Source organism: Cyphomyrmex costatus, unplaced genomic scaffold, assembly GCF_001594065.2.
Source record: "Cyphomyrmex costatus isolate MS0001 unplaced genomic scaffold, Ccosl1.0 scaffold567, whole genome shotgun sequence".
Lineage (NCBI taxonomy): Eukaryota > Metazoa > Arthropoda > Insecta > Hymenoptera > Formicidae > Cyphomyrmex > Cyphomyrmex costatus.
Genome location: NW_017279855.1, coordinates 177,329 through 201,057, shown reverse-complemented (window position 1 = coordinate 201,057; position 23,729 = coordinate 177,329). Strand labels below are relative to the sequence as shown.

Sequence of the window (23,729 nt, the reverse complement as noted above, 5' to 3'; positions counted from 1 at the left end):
ACAGGAATGTCCACGTTGTGTGGTTCTCTTCCGTATTATTACGTGGGTTAGACAAAGACGAACCATCCGAAATTGATTATTCATCTTTGTCTAACCCACGTAATAGTACGGAAGAGAACCACACTAAACGTAGATATTACCCTATGAGATTCGGTACACGAAAAAGGCCAAGATGTTCAGGGTGCAAACCAATAACGAGCATTCCGTGTTTCTAGAGAATCTCGTGATTGGTTCTAGTGACCCTCTAATAAGAGTCTGGCCACCTTCTCCCCGGTTTGTGATTGGTCCGACATTTATCATCCATTCCCGCAAATTTCTTTAAATTTATAAACTGTAAAAATTAATAAATTCGTAAAAATTAAAGTAGAATCAATTACAATTTTTATTTTTATTATTATTTAACTTATATTAACATTATTAAATATTTTCTATAAAAACTTTTATGTAAAAAAAACGTTGCAATATGTCTTTCATAAAATAAAAACAACAATTAAGTAAGTATTATAAATAGATTGAAAATATAAAAATTAATATATTAAGAATATATAAAATTTATAAAAATATTACAAGATTAAGAAACTTTAATAAAAATTAAATTTAAATACAAATAATACAATTAATGCTTTAAAATTTTGGTCTTAAAAATGATACGATGCATGAGGCGAGACGAAACAGAAACAGAAACTATGAAGTTTGTAGAGCTACAATCAGCTACAACTTACAGCGCCACTAGAATGAGATAGCATGATTTTTTCTCTCTCGCACAATTTCGACGAATAATGGCGGACTTCACGTGTCCAGACTCTTATTAGAGGGTCACTAATTGGTTCTACTCTCGTTCCGCGTTACGCTATTCCGCTGCATGGGTTTGCACCCTCACTCTCAAGTTTCTCTCTAGTATTATTATCTAAATATTATAGAGAAGTTATAAAATAATCGACGCAGCTATAATTAAGTCATATAATCATACAGTTATTATATTTATATTATAGAAATATATATATATATTTTTTTTTTGAAAAAATTCTGAAATTTATGTAAAATTTCTAGAAAATTGTATAAAGAATCTAAAAAGAAAAATTTCTCTCAATTAGAGCTGAAGCAAGTGCAGGAGGTACAGGGCAAGTGCAGCCACGGGGACCGTGCGGCCGAGAGGAGAGAAAAACCGAACGGACCGATTTACCGGCCGTGACGTAACGCGGCCTCTACAGCTCGCGTACACAGTTTGGGCGCATGCGCATCGGTGGCCAGCCGCGAATCGGAATCAGTCCAACGGAATCTCGGTAAAGATACGGCACGGGAAACGGGACAGCTCCGACGTAGTACACGGCCGACGCGGAGGAATCGCGACGAGCCTAGAGCATCAGGCAACTTGTCAATACGCGGGGCCCAACGCGTCGTCGACCACCCGTTGGCGCTTCAGCAGACGGCGGCGGCGGCGGCGGAGCGGAGGAGGAGGAGAGGAAGAAGACGAAGAGACGGAGGTGGTGGCGGCGGAGGAGGAGGAGGTGGTGGAAGACAGCAACAAAGCCGTGACTCGGGAAGTTCGTCTTAGTCCGCCAGTCAGGATGTCGTCGAGGTCCGACAAGCCCGAGCAGGTTTTAATTATCGAGCCGCAGAACGAGCTCCGATTCAGGGGTACGCTGTGTGAACAAAATTTCAATTCAACAGACTCATTCTTCACTCGCACGTCGTGTATCTCTCTCTCTCTCTCTCTCTCTCTCCCTCTCTTTCTTTCATTAGTTTTGCATTCCTTCTTGTCGCTATGTGTTCCTCGTCGCGAACTGAAACGCCAACGAATGCATCGCTCGCGACGACATTCACGCGGACGTTCGCGACGAGAAGCTCAGCACGACGGGGCTAGCTACGTCGTCAAGATGACGTAAGGCCGTCTCGGCTGCTCACGTTCTATCGTCTCTTCGCACGGCACGGCACGGCGATCGCTGAGCTATAGCCACGCTAGCCAGGCTGCCGACGATTGTCGCGTCGTCGTGCCGCATGCATACCGAGGTGCACCGAGGTGCACCGAGGTCGCGGCCGTGGATGCCTCGACGAGCGTGTGCGACGAGCTCGCCGTACGTCCGTACCTAACCCCATCTGTCCCCGTCCGGGTGTCAATCCGCTGTCATCCGCCGTCGTCGCGGCGCCGCGGTCCCGTCCCCGCTCTTCGTCTCGACTCCCTCGCGCCTTGACGGGGCAAATCTCGTCCCCCCCCTCTCCCCCCTGAGACGAGGGAACGAAACGGACGGGGCAGGTGACGACGGACAAGGCCGATGGCTCTCGCGCCCTCTCTGGCCGCTTCCGTAGCTGCTTTTTTTTTTTCTTCCCTCCCCGAGAAACGGAAAAGGGACGATCGGTCGATTTCCCGGTTTTTTCGCGAAACGTGGAGTGCGGCTCTCTGCCCATCGATCGGCATGCCGCCCGTTACTTCTCAATGCCCGTCGAATGCCGGACGATCGCTAATCGCCGATACGAGGAAAAGTCATTTATTGAATGTGTATACCCGCTGCTCCACTTAGTCGCTCCGCTATACGTCAGTAATCCATAAGAGCCTCGTTTATTTATGCCTCGCGATGCCTCGCGGCAGGAGAGGTCGGCGCCGGCGGTAGATCGCCTAGTTTCCGAATAATGCCGCTCGAATTTTTTTTTTTCACCATTTCCACCACGTTCTCTCCCCATCTCTGTCTTTCTCCCTTGGAGTCGAAGGCCCGTATATACGTCGTGAAAACGTCGCGAGAACGTTGAACTCTCTGGTCTCTCCCCTACGTTTCGTCCACCTACGCGCGCACGCGGGCTTCTTTTTCGAATTTTAGAGGAGTATACACCTTCGAGACATTACATTGCAGAACTGATTCTGTAAAAAGGGATAGATGTATCGCTCATTCGTAATATCGTAACTCACACGCCCACGCAGGGTGGAATTCCGTTAACACCTCAGACGCAATATCGGCTGCAATTGTTTACGTTGCTGCGTTCGGTCGGCGCTTCGTCGTCTTGCTCGCCACCGATTGCCGTGAAAACGAGGCTGATTAATTATGCTTAAATCGAGTGGCGTAACACTCTTCGACCGTGACCGGTGTCGTGTGCGTGTCACGCGTATTGTATTTGGCAAGACGACCACTCGAGACGTCCACGGCGTATCGCCGTTTCGACGAGCACAATGTTCTCGTTATCGGGAGCGAGACGTACTCGAAAACAATTCCATAATCCGCCAGCTGATTATTCCATCCACACTCCTCTCTTCTGCCGCATATCTTTTGTACGTGTTTCTTTTTGTATACAGAGTGATTCATTTTGATTTTAACAGAAATATTTCAAAGATATATAAAAAAAAAACACATTTCGAATAAAAATTGTATAAAAAACGTTTCAAATACTTTTTATTTTAGTAAAATTGCTCTCCAAAGTATTATATTTACTTGTCAATATTAAAATGAATCATCCTGTTTATATCGCTCATTTATAATCACAACAATATAATTTAAATTTTTTAACTTAAAAATCATTTTTTAATTGTTTGTAAAAATAAACGGAAACATAAGAAAGAAAAAGAAAAATGCATTTTAAAATTATATGTATACTTTCATTCTTCTATAATCCGTTATTACATCAAAATTATAATTCAAAATTAATATTACAAGATTTTAATGATTTAAAATATTCAAACTTATTTTCTGGAAAAATTTGTTTTTTGAATTGTGTGGCAAATGAGTGATGTATATATGAAAAATTTATATTGCATTTACTTTTTTTTGTATGACTTTGTATAACAATTCAGCGATAATTTAGTTGAAATGTGTAATTATAGAATAGAACAAAATATTTATTCACTTCAGCATTTCTTAAAATGTGTTATTACATAGTAATTAGTAATAACTAACTTTTATATAATCAGTTATTATACGGTAGTAATTAACAATTTTTTGCTTTACATATCGCTTTTCTGAAAGGAATTTGAACGTTATCTAATGAAATGATGACTAATGACTGAATGACTAGCAACTAATGAAAGTGATGGATCTTGATTCGAAGATCCTCTTCTTTAAAGAAACGTAAATATAGGAGTTCTCATTAGTATCATAATAATACATGAGAAAAATTTTATTAACTATGTAGTAGCTGATTGTTATGTTGGTAATTCATAAAAAAGTAGAACGGAAGTCAAATAATTACGTATTCGTTAATATTAATATTTATATAGGTTGCGTACAGTAGAAAAAATAACTTTGCAACTGTGTAAGATTTTTTGGTGTATTTGGTTCTTGCTATTAATTCTCTTCGAATCTAAATGTATTATTCAATCATATTAAAAAATGTTACAGTAAAAAATCTAGCTGTTAATATTGAGGATTTGGTTTAAAGGAAAAATTTTCTGGTTAAATTAATTATAATTCTAATTAAGATAACCAGAATTCTGATATGATCATTTTCATTTTCAATTAAAAAGTTTTATTGTATAGCAGCAAAACTGCTTTTTCTACTGACTGAACACAGCCAATCTTTGTACTTTGTACCTGTATTCTTCTGGAAGTAATCTTCCTTTTTTACTGTGTGTTTGATCATTACGATCTCTACTTTAAATTACAACAGAAAATAAATACCTATTTGACATTGAATTTATGAACAAATTCAGCTATTATATGTAAATGAATATATCATTGTAAATAAATATAAATTAATTTTTTTATTTATCTTGTTACAGGTCCTTTTACAGGAGGCCCAGTCACATCATATATAAAATTAATTAATCCAACGAATAAAAAGGTATATTTTAAAATAAAGACTACTGCCCCAAAGAGATACTGTGTACGTCCAAACTCTGGTGCTCTCAAGCCAAAGGATGTCACTGAAATAGCAGGTTAGTCTATAACATCGAAATCAAAATTATTATTTATTTTCTATACTTAAAGTTTCATAATTTTTTCATGTACTTCTTAGATGATATTTTTTAAATTTAGAAAAGCCAGAGAAGGTTTTTTTATGATTGAATATTGTGTTTTATTACAGTATGCTTACAACCATATGATTTCGATCCGTCGGAGAAAAATAAACACAAATTTATGGTGCAAACTGTGGTAGCACCAGATGATGATGACGATGAATATCCAATTGATGTGGTAAGAGAATATGACTTTATATTAAATATTGATAATTGATAATTAATATGATAATATTAATTAATATTAATAATGAGATTCACAGTGTAGTAAGAGCGTAATACTATGTTGAAACTAATAATATGTAAAGTAGATGTCACTAAAAACAAAAAGTAAACATATTTCTTATTATTTTAATAATTCTCTTTAATTTTAAAATTAAATAATGATTTATAATAATTATATATATCTCTTTTTGTTTTTTTAGTGGAAGGATATAAATCCAGATCAGTTAATGGACTCTAAATTGAAATGCGTCTTTGAGAATCCCGTAATTAGCACCACTAGTAGCACGGTTAAAATGACTGCAACTTCCACAACAACTAAGGCAGACTCTAATGCGACTAACGGAAAGAATAAAACAGTTGGCGATTCGGTCAAATCGTCGCCTAAGGTAAAATATTAAGTGTATTGTTGTACATTGACAACAATAATCATTTGTTATGGTTTCAAACAATATAATTCTCTCGTCAGGTTCTTGGTGAAGCAGAAGAGAAACTTATAAAAGCTGCGCAAGAGGTTAATCAGCTTAGGGTAGAGGAAAGCACGCTTAGGCAGGAAAATCTTCAACTTAGGGCAAGTATTAAGGAAAAATCAATTGTTACCTAGATCCAAATAACAAGAATAGTAAGGATAATGAGAGCTATTTCGCTGTTATTAGTGCGATCATATATAAGATATGTTAAAGTATGAATATTATATACTACGTACGTAGTTCCCGGGACGAAACGCCAACTCGTAATATTCTTCACAATTCTTATTTTTCTTAGATTTAAATTTATTTCTTCTTTAATATTATAATTTAAGAATTTAATATGTCTTTCAACATATTATTAAGATCCAATTTTAGATGCTATATAGCATTAAAAATTGTGATATTACTACGGTAGTTGAATAGATTTGCGTTTTAAGTTCGACGGATGTTCGGCGCGCAATGGGGGGGGAACTACGTACGTAGTATATAATATTCACACTTTAACATATCTTATATATGATCGCACTAATAACAGCGAAATAGCTCTCATTAGCCTTACTATTCTTGTTATTTGAAACTTTCGAGAGTCTTCTTTAATTTGTTACCTAGATGTAATTTTTTACAACTCGTCGATTTGTATAAATCAAACTTGTTGCATTTCGAATTTGTATTAGCTGAATATTTGCTTTACACGTTTTTAAGATATTAAATTATCCATAAAATATTAAATTAATAATCCCGCAGTATTTCTACATATTCTACGAATGACTTAATAAATTCTTAACATCAATTTCAATTTAAAAAGATGTTGCAGATTAAAAAATCGTGAACAATCTGATATATAGTATGTATTTTTCTGCAGGAAGATTTAATGAAGTGGCGAAATGTGGCGCTGGGCAACGATGGTAATCTAGCAGCCGCCAGAGGACTAACCTCGCAGAGCAATAGCCAGTTATCTCCGACATCAACTAGTATTCTCATCGCCGTCGCCATGGTTATAGTCGGTTACTTGCTGGGAAAACTAATCTGAACAGCCTTTATCTTATCGTATACCTCAGTGTATCCCCACCGCCCCCAAATTTTTTTAGCCTGTCTTCTGCCGTCATGTGCCATCATTCGATCGCAGGCACAGACTTCAAACGTTGCGTTACTCGAATGTTCATAATAAATGCTGTAAACACGGACGGTAGTGGTCTATATTAATAGGATTGCTCGTTACGGGTGTGTGCTTAACCTGATAAAATGCTTGGTTTAAAATTTATTCTATATTTTATTTATTTTTTTTTGTTTCTTTTTTTAAACCATGGTTAGAAGACGCTAAGTAATGCTCGGTTCATGTTTATTATGTGGTTACATTCTTATTTTTATGCTTGTAAAGGGATTTTCGCTCTGTAACTTGCTCCCTGCCTTGAAATAACGTTGAGCAAAATGTGTACCCGCGAATAACGAATAATGGTTTCGTATTTATAAATACATATTCAAAATATTATTCGTCAGTCGCATCACTCAACGCCTTTGAAATCTTATTCGCTATTGGGAATATAAGTTACCACAATTACTAATTGTTATCGCACTCTTTCTCGAATTTGTACACCACTTATTCGCAATAGGCCGAACCGTACTGGTGCAAAAGATCACACACGAACGAGTGAGGGTGCTATTACTGTCATATATAGCATCTTTCTCTACGTAATATAACTTTTACGTCACATAATCATGTTGTACAATCGGAAGAGCAGAAATAGTCCAGTTGCTGGTGTACTGCATGAGAACGGTTGTTGCCCAAGTTCGCTCGATTTGCACTGCTTCGGTGCATCCGCGCTAGGCGCCGTTCTCATTCCCTGTTGTACATATTGTGTCCATTTGAAAATATATATAATACACATAGTCGGGGGGTCGGAGGGGGAAAGAGGAAGGTAGAGGCGGAGCTGGCTGACGAGTAGTGGTTTATGACCCAATAATTGGTTGTGTTGGCAGTTGTATTCCGCCAGCGTTGGTATTTTAAATGAGAAAGATAAAAAGAGAGAAAGAGAGAGAGAGAGAAAGGGACGTTATAAAATGCATTGAACTTACTTGACGCTTCAGTGTACTTTTTATTTCTTTATGTTTGTCTTACGAAAATAACGAATAAAGATATGTCTCGGATATCACAAACGCTGAAGGGTTTTGAATTATGTACCTCTCTACTCGAATGTCATCTAGATAAGCGTTGGTACGCGATAGTTATGCATGGACATATATTATTTGTCGAGGAGTCCGAAGCGAACGCGAGTCGCTCAATCTAAGATTTCAACGAGCTGACAGGTTGTCATATTAAATACTATTGTTGAGCACACATAATACTTATCTCACACAGACATAGAGATATTTATATAACTGTGCCTTAGGACTAGAAGGCAATACAGTATTAACACGATTTGAACTTTACTGGCTTCCTCCGTCGCTCCGAGTTTTTTTTTTTTTTACATCACCACACTTGGTCCTCGCAAATCTTTTTAGCGAGCTACGAATTTTTCGTGTCTCGCGGCTCTGTAATATATGGACATAAAGAACATAAAGATTACGTTTCACCATTAAATTAGACACGTATACTGTATAAATGCGTTTTTCGTCGTGCTTGACGATGCGTGTATTTCATATATCGGTGTGAAATTTTCATCGCTGTACGAGTTTCTGATTCGGAGATGGTTTATTCGGACTTCTCTTCAATATAGCGTTATTTTTCCAAGACATTCCTATAAGTTTGATTTCGGCGAGAAGAACTCAGCGGCTCTTACAGCGAGAGAACGATTTTAGATCTCGAATCGTGTAAAATTGAGAGCTCTACCTCTCCTTACATATATATTTTACATGTATATTCCGTGTATTAATTATGAAGTTTGTTAATTCGAACCTGATCTATGTCGCGTCTTTGTAAAACAGAATATATGTGAATACATATATATATAATATATGAATATATATATATATGTGTATGTTATGTATATTCGTGCCTAAGAGAGGGCAAATGCACGTTTCTTATCTCGTGCGTTTTAACTGCACCAGAGGTACTCTCCATTATTCCGTAGAAAAAAAGAAAACGATGCAATTAGTATGCACAACGCATAAACATCCTTAGATACTACTACGTTAGTGAGATTTTATTACAGATATACCAAGAATTTGTTGTATATGATCTATATACGATTGTTATACGTATAATTATATATATCATTACCAAGTTTTTGCGGTTTTGCTTCATGCGTGACCACGTCGTCACGTGCGATTAATCTATTAACAGCGATTTCGTTAACACTCGTGTTTGAATAAAAGTATTCTATTAAAGAATGTACTATACAAGACTTTTCTAATGTATTCGATACCACAGCAAGAAATTATAAGTTTTCGCATAATTCTGTCGATTGACGTGTCGAGATTGATGACTCTTCAAGGCTTAAATCTAGATTCCTAAATTATCATCAATATTTTTTATTTCATATTTCTTTTATTTATCAAGAACTTAAATTTAAAAAATAGTCCACTCTTACAAAAATTTAATTAAAAATTACTTATTTTAGTTATTCAAAACATTGAACAGCTTATATACTCAATATGTATAATTAATCACTATCTTCCAGTATTAAATTTCTCTAAAGACAACAAATCATGCTTTACAGTAAGTTCCTTCAAGAATGAGAACGCATGTATGACGCACGTTTGTGGCGCGGCAGAGAACGTCCTTGTTTCGATAATATTCCGTAAAGATACATTCACGAATAGAAGTAAAAGTCATCTTTACGCGAAGAACGGCTTTGCTGAAGTAGATATAAAAATTTAGCTAGCTATTAATTTATTGAATTATCAAAACAATTATGTAGGAAGTTGATTGCTAGAATATTGCTAAATTTTTTGCAGTGTGTTCCTAATCATGTTTGAGTTTACTATATAATTCTTAAATGATCCAAATTATTTTCAGATCTGTAACTAAATGTTTAAGCGGATGTATATCAATTGCCTACATCGCTAATCGGCTAATTTAAAATAATATAATCTCATTAATAAAGCAGTTAAAAATTACTAGGAATCGGCCGATGGTGTGTGCAAATGCATCGCTCCCTGTTTAAACGTTCCATTGTGTAGTTTCACTCCACTTCCTGATTCATAGGTTGTTATTCGTACGATTCTTATATTTGAGAATATTTTAACTACAGTCTTATGATGTCATAAGCCAATCAAGAAGGCTACATTAGCATCTTAAGATATTATTTAAGATATCTTTAAATAAGTGTAAATACTGCCCATAGTTTGAATCTTTCAAGTACTTGATTAAAGTCAGATCAGAGATACTAGATTAATCAGATCAGAAATATTGAGATTCCTGGCAACATTAAATTTTAAATTAATATTGAAGTTTTAATAGCGTTAACAGTTTTAACATTAATTATTTCTTCGGGCGGGGATTAAACGAGCTGAGATGAACAGAGAAAAAACTGTTTTGTAGACAATAAGATAAAATGTCGGGAGATCGTGACTTCGGGCAAGCATCCTCGTGACGCCAGACAGTTTCCAAAAGGGGTAGCATCCCTGGAAAGGGAGCGTGTAGGTAGAATCAAAGTGGAGTAGGTCAACTCATAACCAGACCGCAATCCACGTACGTCTCCCTACGCGTCTATATTTTCGGTCATATCGGAAGGTCGCGTCCACCCATTGCGGTAAGAACGTCAAAGTAAGACCTATAAATGCTGGAGAGAGACGCGTGGGGGGGGGGGGGGGGGGGGGGGGGGGGTGAGTTTGACTTTCTTTCATATCCATTTTCTCGGTACTTGCGTCATCGGTTTAAGATCAAATCTTTTTCGCTTTGCATATAAAAAACTTCATTCTCATCTTTGTTATATCGCGTTAAGTCGTAGCTGTTGCCCGGGTTTTATCATAGATTTTTGACAATAGCGTGCTCCGAGATACGCCCCGTTTAAATATAATGGGACATAGAGGGATAGGACAAAGTGAAGGTTCAGATAAAGATCGCCATGACAACTCGTGATTCAGTGCTATGACCGTGAGATTTTGGCTTTTATACCACATTCTTAGATGTCAAAGGACCAACGACAATCCAATATCTTGAGTTAAATAAAATTTTGTTATTTTTTACTTCTATGTGTGCCAAAATGTAAATTGATTCATTTCTGTAATTATTTTTAAAGTAAACAACAATCACACATTAACGTAGTGTACTTAGTAAACAATATACTACAAATGATGAGTCAAATTTAATATTCATTTCTTAAGTTAAACTGTTTAATGTCATTGTTTTTTTTTTTTTATGAATTTAACGGTGCATATATATACAAGAAAAGAGATCAGATTTTTTACTCACGGGAGGAAAGAATTTAATGAAGGATCTAACAATTCAGCTAGGCATACACAAATGAAAACAATTTTGTTGAACCATTAAATTAATTACGTAAGAATCTCAAGCACACAATGATCGATGTTGCGAAAAGTTTTGAGCGTCCTACACATTTATTTTGATATGTCGAATAAAATTATCTTTAAATCTGTACTAGCTAAAAAGTTTCAAATATTTTTAGATACTTCAGCAAAACCGCCTTTTCTGTACATTAACGTTTCTTGGATATGATAAAGTTAATGTCGTGCAGCGAGAACCAGGAGAAACCTTTTCAGTTGAGCTTCACTGATTTTTGGTAGCATTATGGGGAAACCTTTCGATCGTAATCGTAGCGAAATTTCTGCAAAAGCACCCTTATAAGAGTAATCCTACATAAAGGACTCGTGGCAACAACTGTGTTATTGTTCGCATTCCACGTATATTATATTTGGAGCGTTCACCGTACAAATCGAAGGGCACACGGTGTCTCCCTTTGATGCCTCAAATACCGACTCCCTAATCTTCTTCTTCTTCCTTTTATTGCGGCACTCGATCCCCAAAACGGGTTCGATTCGGCCAGACAGACTCCCTAATAACGATAACGAAGAGAGAATTGGCGGTCATCGGAATTCCATGCATCGCGACGCGTTTCCACGACACCCCGTGGACCCCCTCCTACCCCCCCTTCCGTGATCGGGTCACTCGGTGACCGATGACGCTCGGCACCGAGAGACGTTCGGCTGCGAACTAAAGTCGGGCACGACGCGAGACGCGACTTCCTCGGTCACGCCGTGCGGATAAATCGGGATACGGGAAGAGGGAGGAGGCGGCGACGGCGACGATGACGGTGGCGGTGCTGGTGGTGGTGGTGGTGGCGGCGGCGGTGGCGGCGGCGGTGGCGGCGGCGAAGCGACGGATACAGCGCAGAGCAGCCTGATCAGGGTGGCGGCGGCAGTAGCGGCTGGCTATTGATTTCAAGGGCTTCCTTAGTCCCCCACCTTGCCGCTGAGTGCCCGACGGCTCCAGGTCGCCCGAAAAGGTTTGCGGTGCCCGCGACTAAAACTATCCTCTCCTTTCGTCACGCGAAACAGTTTAGGGATAAGTTCTCCGAATGCGGGGGGAAATCATCGATTGAGAACACCAAAAGGTGCGAACGTGCGGAAATTCGCCGAGATCATTCGTTCGATCCAACGCGAAATTAATATCTAATCTTCAGTCGCGGATTTGGGATTTCGCGACGCGGAGGAAGAGAGAAAGAAAGAAAGGGGAGAACCAGCTGGAGAAAAAGATCGATCGACGGACCGGTGTGGGAACGATGTCGAAGGAACGTTCTTTCGGGAATCGTCGAATATAGAACGGTATCACGCGGGTGCGGCATACTCGAGGAAGGGTTAAGAGATAAGGTCGCGAGGGGGGGGAAAGGGGTGCGCGCGCCCAACCACCCCCGAGCGGGCATCGCGGGTGATTCGGCCTCGCGTTACGGCACTGCGCGAGTCGGGCCGAGCAGAGACGCGGATCGCGGGGTGAACCGTCGCTCGCCATACGTCGAACTGGGTGCCCCGCGTTGGGGCGTCTCCTGGCATCAGCGGGCATCGGTGTCGTGCAGTCGATCGGGGGACGAGCACCGTCTTCTCGGGTCCTCGTGCGTGTAATCGCCGCGAGGGAGAAAGAGAGAGTGAGAGAGAGAGAGAAAGAGAGAGAGAAAGGGAGAGGGAGAGTGAACGAGAGGAGCGAGGGAGAGAAAGAGGGAGGAAGGGAGAGAGCGACGAAAGAGTGCGTGCGTCCTGTGCGTTCGTTCGACCCTTTTTTCCTTTTTTTTTTTCCTTTCGCGCCCACCCCCGTCGCACGCACGCACGCACGCACGCACGGTGGGTGCGATCGAGCGCGCGAGTATCAGCAATATCAGTCAGCAACACGCGAAAAACGGGGCGCACGCCGAGGGGCGCGACGACGATGACACTGCGACGATGTTACTCGGGGTGGTAGCGCGACCACGGTGGTGTCATAGCGTGGTGGTCGTCGTTGCACAGAACAGCAGCAGGAGCAGCAGTGGTGTAGACGTCGGCGTCGTCGTCGTCGTCGTCGTCGTCGTCATCGGCGGCGGGTGTGCACGCGATCGCACGGGCGAGGAGGAGATGGTGCCCTCCCCGGATTGTACGGAGGTGGGAAGTGACTACTTTTCGTCATCATTATCATCATCCGCGTTACCGTCATCGTCATCACTATCGTCGTCGTCGTCGTCGTCGTCGCCGCCGCCGTCGCCGTCATCGCCTGCAGTTCACGCTAACAACGTCGTTCTTGGTGCGGTCGCCGTCGCCGTCACCGTCGTCTCGTTGTCCTTGTACGGCCTGGTCGCGTTCTTCGTGTACAGCGTCGTCGACAGCGCCGTAACTGCCACCGCCGCCACCGCCGCTGCCATCGCCGCTGTCGCCGCCGTCGTCATCGCGACTGCCGCCACTATGAGTTCCGACACTGCCACTACTGCCGTTTCCGACGCAAGCACGTTCGTCGTCCGTGCTGCCAACGAGGCTTCCACCGCGACGGTCTAACCCCGTGAGGGTGAGTGCGATTATCCCTCTCATCATCATCATCATCATCTGTCTCTCTTCGCGTGTCTCCTGCTTTTCTCGTCCCTATCTGTGATACAAAATCCCTCACCGAGAGTTCTACATCGGATAACGCGAATGCATTTGGTCCTCTCGTTCTCGATGATGATCGAAAACGGGGTACGAGATCGGGAGACGAGGGAGTCAGGAAAAGAGACAACGTATATACTTAGTGAATAGTGTGTAGAGCGAAGAAAAAGAGGAAAGGAAGAGAAGAGAACGCGAGCGAAGAGGGTAGGGAGAGCGCGTGTGGATTGATGAATTTCTTCGCTCGCTCGTTTCATCTTTCTTCCTTTTTTTTTTTTTTATTTTTTCATTTTCTCGCCCCCAGCTCGCTCGCTCACGTCACGCTCGTCGTGCCCCGGCGGCGAGTCCCTCCACGTAACTTTCGTCAATCGATAATACAAGACGTCCGCAACGTCGTGCGGCGCTCTCGCAAAGATCGGCCTAGGAGAACGGCGAGATTTGTGCCCTTCGTGCTTCGGGTAACGTGAGCGCGAGCGGAGTTCGCTAGTCGCTGAAGAGAAAATGCGCGAGGGGTTGCTGCTCGACCCTACCCTCGTTCGAGCGCGTTCGAGTCGACTCGAGCGAGCGAGCCATCGAGGGTTGCGTTCGACTCGCAGACGGACGGACGAACGAACGAACGAACGAACGAACGAACGAACGGTGAACTGCACGAACGCACCCTCGCTACCCCTCACGACAGCGCACGTCTTGGCACTTTCCTTTCTCTTTTCCGTTCTTTTTTCTTATCCCCGAATTTGTCGAAAGTGTCCTCTCGTTTCGATCCCGCTACGCGAGTTCGCAGCAGCGATCTTTCGTTCCGTCCGATGTAGATTTTCCCGTTCATTCCGTGCGATTACAAGCTCCCGCGAGAGTAAAAATAGATTAATCGCGTTTGTTACGTAAAATTTATTCTTTGCCTGCACAAAGTAAATGTAAGTGTACCTTGTGTAAATCATTTCGAAATGAGGAGGTTTTCTATCGCGATGGCACAAATAAGTAATCGTATGTCCATCGTCGATTCAATTACAGAGAAAAAGACATAATGGTAGCAACTATAATAGGTATTATAGGCGACAGCCTATATATATGTGTGAGTTTTATACGTAGAATTAATTTACACAGTCGAATAAACAATTTTATAGCAATAATTATGAGATTATAGTTTATTCAATGTATATACAGGACGGCGTCATAAAATGTCATTTGCTTTATATATATTATTCATTTTTAACCAAATTGGTACATTGGGCTGTATAGAATTAATTATCAGAGTCTGAAAATTGGACAATTAAACGCTTCAAGTGCCTTTAGTAACTGGTATATCGCTTATATTTTAAATACAGACATGAGAGAATCTAACAAAATCTTAATCAGAATTATCATTATAACACCCTCATCTTATGTTACTCGGCTGTTAAAGATAACTTCGCCAAGGCAAACGATTCTAAATTTGTCGAAGGAGAGTTGTCCCTGAAATAACCGATGCATTATCGGGGCGCATTATATCGCGTACGAGAAAATGACTTGGAGGTGCGTGCGGGGAGGCACGCTTCCTGTGGAATAAACGCCGACGATCGCGTTACCCGGATACGTTGCGTTCCACCGCCAACATTGCAGTGCCGAGGAACTCCACCCGGCGCGGCGCGGCGCGTCGCGACTTCGAGGCCTCCACGTACCGCGTTCGAATTCTCGTTCGAGGCCCCAAATCACGTTCTCCTCGCTCGCGTGACTCCCTCCGATGTTGCTTAATGAGATTCGGGAATGTACGAAGAAATCTCGGAATTTCGCAGCGGCTCGCCATAGCGGGTATACCCCAGGTGCGAGGATTCATTTTTAACCAGCGGCTCGGGCAACCCGTTAGTTCCCGGCTAATGATCGTATCAGAGCGTTCTTATTTCATGGGCGGATCTATAGAACGTCCTAGAATTGGCAGACAATCGATATATAACGCAGCTCCTGGCCGGAGTTAATTTTTCCTTAGCGAAAATGTCGAGGGAGGTTATCGCGTTCGGCGTTCTAAATTTTCATATTCGATATCACGAAACGCATCGCAAATCAGGATTTTTGATGAAATAAACCAAAGTCCATCATAACTTGAATGACAAATCTTAAATTAAATGATAAATACAGTTTCACAAGAAAGAATGCTATGTATATTCGCTCTTTGCTGATTTTAGAATCTACTAAAAAAAGCTTCATAGAATAATTTATTTCATGCAGAAACAATATAAACAATTAGAAGAACATGTAAGAGTCGATTCTTTTTGATAATAAAACATAGAAACAATTCACATTGAAAAATAATTCGACATTCGATATCACGAAACGCGCTGCAAATTAGGATTAAAAAGAATCCAAACTTAAACGACGCATCTTAAATTAAACAATGAATAAAATTTCACGAGAAGTAACGCTATGCTGTATTCGTTTTCCGCTGATTTTTTAATAGAACGTCGTGTGAAAATAATACTCGTCAAAGCTATGTCTGTTGAAAAAGCTCGTAAAATAATTTATTTCAGAAACGTTTGCCAATTTGTTTTTAGCGAAAATGTCGAGAGAGGTCATCGCTTTCAACGTTCGAAATTTCGACATTCGATATCACGAAACGTGCAGCAAATCAGAATTCCGCGCTAAAATAAAAAAGATCCATCATAATTTAAACGATGAATCTTAAATTAAACGACGAATAAAATTTTACAATGAATATAACGCTATGCATTCGTTTTTCACTGACTTTAGAACGTCTATGAAAATTAATGCGTTTCAAAGCTATCATATCTGTCAAAAAAGCCTCGTGGAGTATTTTGTCTCACAATCGGCGATTCTTCAATCTTTTTTAGCAAAGACGAGAGAGGTCATTGCTTTCTTTTTGACATTTGACATCGCGAAGCTCGCCGCAAATCAATTAATTCAAATTAATTTGAATGACGGATCTTAAGTTAAACGGTAAATGATTAAATTTCCATTTCATTTCAATAATATGCTTGCATCCGCTTTCCGCTAATTTTAATCCGTCATACGAAAATTAATACCTTAGCTTCAAAACTGTTATCTGTTAAAAAAGCTTCGTGGAATTTATCTGAGAAACGTTCGTTCATTTTTAAAGGTACTCATGAAAATATTTCGCCTGCTCCAAAAGGGGCGTATTCACTCCGCAAGTATCTCCAAAGAAATATAGCCGCTCATACGCTTTAAAAAATGCATAACAACTTCTTGCTCGGTTACCCTTCTCCACCGGGGGCTTCTGAAAATTATTAATTTAGGTTCCCGCAAAGAGTTTCATTTTTTATTTTATCTGCGATACGTGCCGTCGTTCGGAATTTGCTTCGGAAAAACCACCCGACCGGATAAGTTAGCAAAAGGATCGCGTCTGTGACACGCTTTCCCGGACGTATCCTCGTAATGGGGCAAAACGAAATGATGATATCTAAGGGTCATACCGAATAAGCTAATGACGCACGGGACGTTAATCTCGTTAGTCATGTTAGCGGCTCTGTCGCGCAACTCGAGATGGGTCACTGGAATACCGTATAACACACCGGCTTTCGTTCGTCGATACGAGATTACACAGCGCGTCTATAGATCCACATGCATCTTCACAAACGTATTAATACATTACGTATGCATCAACGTAACGTATCCCTTAATGCACTGTGAACAGAGACTAGGGCAAATCTTGAATCGAATACAAGCAGAACTCAAGCAGAACACAAGTCATCATGACATCAAAATAGCTCTAAAACGATTACTAATGCACTGAGAATTCCATTTCGTTGATTCAACTAATCTCTTATTTGGTACATGAATAAACCAATTCTTGGTTGATGAAAGAAAATCATATAGTTGAAGCAAAAAAGTTCAATTATTTAACATTTTACTTGTCTCTGATAACAATGTAGGAGTTAAATAATAATTTAACTCAAGGAAATGTATCAAATTTAACTCGAATTTAGTTTATTAATTACTATGTTAAATGCATATGAACGGTGTTTACTTTAAACATAATCACAGACATTGATCTGATTTACATTTTGATGCACGTGGAAGATAAAAATAACGGAATGTTAACTGAAAGAATTGAGTAACCGCATTGTTCCTTTGATTATCTAACATCAATATAGATAAACTTTAATCTCGGTTTAATTTATTCTATCTTTTTCTATAATTCTTATAACCAGAAAAAAAATAAAAAACTAAATCAAACCTGGATTAAAGTTATTTTTTTTATCTTCTTCTAATTTTACATTGGTAGAAATGAACATAAAAATCTCTTTCCAATCAGTTACGATTCATTTCCACATCATTTTGACGTTATCGTTTGACGTGATTTGATATTCTGCTTGAAAAAACTGTATCCCAAGCAGAACAAATCATGATATTGGCAAATTGATGTGATTAAAATGCATTATAAATGAATGAAAAGTGACTTTTAGTCATCATTTTGGAGTCATTTTGACATCATTTGGATGACTTGTGCCCTGTTGGGTGTTTTTTCTGATTTAGGGTGTGTGATGCTTTCGGGATTGTGATGCAATTCGTAGTGCGCTGTATTTTCCAACGAAATTATTGCAGCAGGATCAATTAGCACTTATCGCGTGTGGTTTGTGCATTAGGGAGCGGCGACAGAAACGGTAGGAGCGGAAGAGCCATTTCGTAAAAATTGCTTCGAGAGGAGATTATATATATATATATATATATATAATCTTTTGCCCGACTTTCTTGCCTAAATAAAAATTACCTCCTACATTCTGTTCACAGTTTGCGTGTATAATAAAAATTATATATTTACACGAAAGAGAGAGATTCTCTATCCCTCTTTTAAAATTCTATTCTCTTTCATGTTAATACAATTGAGTGTTATAAAAGGGAGGAAGAAGAGACAACATTTTATTATTAAATTAATGAACAAATTTTATTATTAAAATTATAATTTAAGAAGATATAAGGATCGTGTTATATTATATACTTATATAGCGAGACATATATTAACGGTAGTGAGAGGAAAAAGCGCATGAATAAAACGAAGACACGAGATTTACATCGTCGTCGTGTATGCCGAGTGTCGCGGGAACGAAAAGTTCGAGCTTTGGGGATGATCCAGGGGGTAAACCGAGGGGCAAGTAGGTCGTACGTTCGTCAAGAGCAGAAGACGTCCTCCGTCGCGTCTCGCGCCGCGAACTTTGCGAATCCGCGGCTAAAACTTGTCGTGGCCGAAGATACATTGCGAGAATCTCCACGGCGATACGCCAACGTTTCGCTAGGAGCTTTTTTCCCGTCATACAGTAAAACACATTTTGTATTTGTGTTAAAATCAGTTTTTGCCAAAATTTTTGTATCGATTTTATAACATATCCAAGTGTTGATTTAACATAATATCATTGTGTTATACGAATATTTTGCGTTAAATTGATATTAAACATCTATTAGTGTTCAAATCACATCATTTATGAGTAAATAGATAAATGAAACTTATGTATTTTATTAACATAAAACTTATGTACTTTGAAACGTGAATTTTAAAAGAAATGACTAAAATATGTTAACTTAATTAACATATTATAAACGTTAAAATTGAAACATGTTAACACATCTTGTGTTAAACTAACTTAAAAAGAACCGCACTAATTGGAGAGGTGCTCTGTGAAAACAAGTTTTACCCTTTTTATACACCATAGATGAAAAACTATCCATTAATGAGCTATGGCATCTGTTGTTCACCACGTTCTAAGCTACATTACTAACTCGCTTCACTAGGATTTTAATTTTCTATGTAATTAGTGCGAGGTCCTTTGGGGTGGACAGTTTGGAACACGCAAAACGTGTTAAATTTATAACGCAAATGTTCCAACTGTTCGCGTATAAATGTAAATTCTATCCCTTGTAACATCGCGTTCCCTTCCAAGATGATCGTAGATATTTCTTTTGCCGTCTTCACGGTAACGAGCGGTTATCAAATTTTGTAGAAACTTTTGCGATTATGAGAAAGACAGGAGTAACACTTTTTTTTATGAGATACACTGTATCCAATGCAGATGAATTAATACTCGTGACATTTACGAGGCACGCTCGGAATGAGGTTCGTTAAGGTCATTACAGTGTAAGTACCGATCTGGAATATATAGTCGAAGCATGAGCAAAGGACTTTTATTTTCTAAACCGCTGTTAGAAAGCTCTTTTTTACACAAGATGTCTAAAAACTAAAAATAAAGCACGTAGATCCTTCACGATTTTGCATATTAAGGAACAATCTATTTTAATCATCTAGTAGATTATTTCCTAACAGATAAAAATTATAGTCTATTAAAAATGTAAAAGAGCCTTTTACGAATTAAATTCAAGATGCTTAAATAAGTTAGAAGATTTGATTCCTAGTCCAATTTTAAGCAGATTTTAATAAAATTTAATTTCAGGTTTATATTCGCTAAGATATTTGAGCATAAAATTTAAATAAAGTTTGCATAAAGTTTTAACGGCTCAAAGACGATCCTCTTTAAAAAATTCATTCCAATTTGTCGGAGTATTTCTTTCTAAGAAATATTGGTTTTGGAACTGCTTCATTGTGTCTAATAGGATAAGGATCTCTATCTACAGTAATTGACATTAATTGCTAATTTTTATCTACTTTTCTGTTATAATGAGGACAAAGTTCTTCTCTTACATAATTTTAACAGAGAGACAATAATGTATTCAGTAAAATTTTGTGTCAATGCGTTTAGATTTCCGCATGAAATCCATAAAAACGAAGCTAATTTATGCAGTAATACCGTCTATAGAACTGATGACTAGAGATAGGGCACATGAAAAATCAACATTACGGCGCGTACATAATGATGCACATTATACAGGCCGTTCGTAACATACGTAGTGAAATTCCCATTTTATCTGCGTATTCAGATAATCGAGAAAACGAATAAAATTCTTGTTGAGAAAGAGAGAAATTTAAATGAATTTCAGTTCAGTACAGTTCGGAGTAGCATCGCGTCAACGAGCGACAACGAGCTTTTCATGCGACAACTCGCAAAAAATGCTTAATTAAATGAGTACAGGAGTCACATTGAAAACTAATTTGCAAAAGTGCCTGATTAAAAATACTTGATTAAATAAACTCAGGAATCGCATTGAGGGAAAACTGATTCGCGCTCATTTGCAATATGTCAGAAATGTTTCGGAAGTGAATCCATTTAACTCGTTAAAGAGAAGGTTCTTAAATTATTCTTCGAAAGCAACTTTAAAGAAATTGTTTTACGTGTATTTTGTTTTTAACTCTTTCCACTTTTAAATTCACAAATGTCAAATTATACCCATTTGAGTTATTTTTAATCTTATCTATTGGTTCCTATTTAATATGTCGTTAATTTGCCTAAAACAACGGAGTTAATTAACTCAACGAAATGTATTAAATTAGAGAGGCTCCAATTTTGTTTATTACTTACTAAATTCATACGTTCGTACAGACAATGCTTACTTTAAAAGTAAGCACAGAAATAAATTGATTTACATTTTTACACAGATAAAAATTAATAATATCAAACTATTATTTAACTCACGGGTTTAAGTTATCATTTCTCTTTTAATATCTAACAATGTGAAGTTCGAGAAATGAATCAGTACCTTAAATATTCTATTTTTATACGTTCTTAGCATCAGACATAACAATTGAGTTTTTTGCTCGGAAAATCTCTTTTGAAGATTTAGACAGTCCTTCTGTCAATGTATGGATACACTCAAAGAAAGATTTTACTAAAATGGCTAAATTTTTAAATACCTCAGCAAAATCATCCTCTTTTCGTGACTCGTATCTTATCTTACCTTAAACAGTAAAAATTTTTACGTTTTTATATTTTTGCGCAAATTTGGTTGTAACGTCTTAAAAACGCTGTAGGTATATCCTTCGAGCAACAAAGAGCAGTGTTTTGACTTTATCTCGAGAAGGTGAAAAACTATTCATTAACAAATTAAAAAATATATATTTAATTAATATAATGATCAATTGGTTCGAAAATTATCACATACCATACAGAATTAGTTGATAATAAAAAATTAATATATTATATAGAAATTTGACTACAGTTTTTTTTTTTAACGAACATCCAGTATTTCTAGCGCGATTTATTCACATCGTATTTGTGCGTTACGTATGTTACATGCTCTTCGAGCGCAACTGCGAGATACCGCGGAAAACTGCGAAAGAGAAAGATCCGTCAGGCTTAGCGCGCGTAAACCTTGACGATGAAACGACGGTGGGAGGCGACAGACATGAAAGGAGAACGACTATATATGTGATTACTGGTTGAACGAAGATGAAAACAGTGGGTGCACGTGACCTGATGGTAGGAGAAACCGAGACGAGTACCCGAGGAACGGAAGAAAGAGAGAAATTCAAACGAATTTCAGTTTAGTACACTGTTCGGACTGTTCGGAGTCGCGTCGTGTAAACGAGCGACGACGAACTTTTCACGCGACAACTCGTGCTCGATGCATCAGCAGCTCGGTTCCGTGTGTGCAACGTAAAGTGTACCTTACCTGCTCCGCAAAGCACGGCTCCAGTCCGTTGGTATCGCAGATTTTCCGTATTTTCTCGCTGCGATGCAAACTAACGAGTTCAGTACCGACAAGTGAGGATGCTTATAGATCATTATAAGACAGAATATCACTATGCGGGTGATCCGTGTAGGTGCAATTATCGCAAACTGGTTCCCTCGTTGAACGCAATTGGAATGTTCACAACTAATTTTTACCGAAACATTGGCATGAATTCATTATGCAGAATTTCCATTAGACATGGTCCGATATATCACGTGCATATGTCGATTATATCATATATTGAGTTGGAACAAAAGTTTATAGCGCTACTTAATTTCTTTGAATAATATTTTTAACAATGATTCTCGGCATTTAGCAATTGTAGCATTCGAAAGAGCAAAGCTCCAATTGAGAATCTGTTCTTCCAATTGCGATGTGACGATTTTGAATGGAGTTATGAGTAATGAAATGTTCTTTTTAATCCACAGTAACTCACACGACAGTCACAAGGAAAATCCCTAGGAATATGTTCCAAAAACTTGACTGTCAACTCCGAGTATCTTTTATCCTTGTCCAACAATCGGTGACCAAGAAGGATAAAATGATACTCGAGTTGATAGAGTCGAATTTTGGAACGCAACCTAGAAGTATTCATCGAGTTTTTCGATGCCAATTTTTTAAATGAATTTTTAGAAAAAGAGATACGTGCGCGTCGTTTATCAATATGCAGGGCTGCGTTCAGAATCATCATCTAAATGCACCCAGGTGTCGTGTTATCCTTGTTTATCATTCGTGAACCTTGTTTATCATTCGAGTTATAAATTTTTGAAAATTTTTTCAAAAAATGAACGATCACTATAGGTTCGCATTCAAGGTTCGGCAATTCTTTTCTTAAAAGTGTGTGTTCTGTTGTGTTTGTTACTTCTTTTAAGCAATTAGAATATCGATATCGTGTAATATTTCCTGTAAAAAAAAACGAAGCGTTCCTACATGGTGACAAAATTAGTGTTGCACACAGAACTTAATAACAATGTGCGTTTTAAGACAACGAAGTCTCGAACGCTCTATTTATTAAAAAACCGTTTGAAACGTGTATCTTTGATAAGCTGTTCTTGAAAAATAAGCGTAAATTTTTTGACTTCTCAACAATTTTAACTCGAAAATAAAATCGTATGTTGATAAAACGCCTTGAAATGTATCTATATTTTTTTTGGCTTAAGAAAGAAAAAAAATTGGCATCAAAAAATTCAATTTCTGGAGTTTTCCTTGTCGATAACATAAAAATTTACGAACACTTAAAAAAACAACTTTATAAGTGGAAAATTTTAAGTTTTTACGTTCGATAGTAAATAATTTGGTCAAATTTTTTTTGTGTATGCGACAGGCCCACAAAGCGGGAAGACTTATTTTGTCCGGCTTACTGTCTTTTATATGTAAAAATTACTAAACACAGAAACTCAAAAGACGTAGTGATCTTCCGGAAGTAGGGAACTTTTTTTTAATTTAAATTTTGTTTATTTTTAACACAGTTACTTTAACGTAACAACGTGAATTTTGAAGTTTATAATACTATGCATTTTTATTCTTATAATTACTTG

General features: G+C 38.6%; 1 protein-coding gene across 1 annotated transcript; it reads left to right on the top strand.

Moving 5' to 3' along the window:
• Positions 1-1,236: 1,236 nt before the first annotated feature.
• Vap33 (VAMP-associated protein 33kDa) lies at positions 1,237-8,962 on the top strand. Its single transcript, XM_018546641.1, has 6 exons — positions 1,237-1,638; positions 4,703-4,858; positions 5,008-5,117; positions 5,365-5,550; positions 5,631-5,732; positions 6,494-8,962. The coding sequence occupies exons 1-6, from the start codon at positions 1,569-1,571 to the stop codon at positions 6,659-6,661; spliced, it is 792 nt and encodes a 263-aa protein (XP_018402143.1). The 5' UTR covers positions 1,237-1,568; the 3' UTR covers positions 6,662-8,962.
• Positions 8,963-23,729: the final 14,767 nt, after the last annotated feature.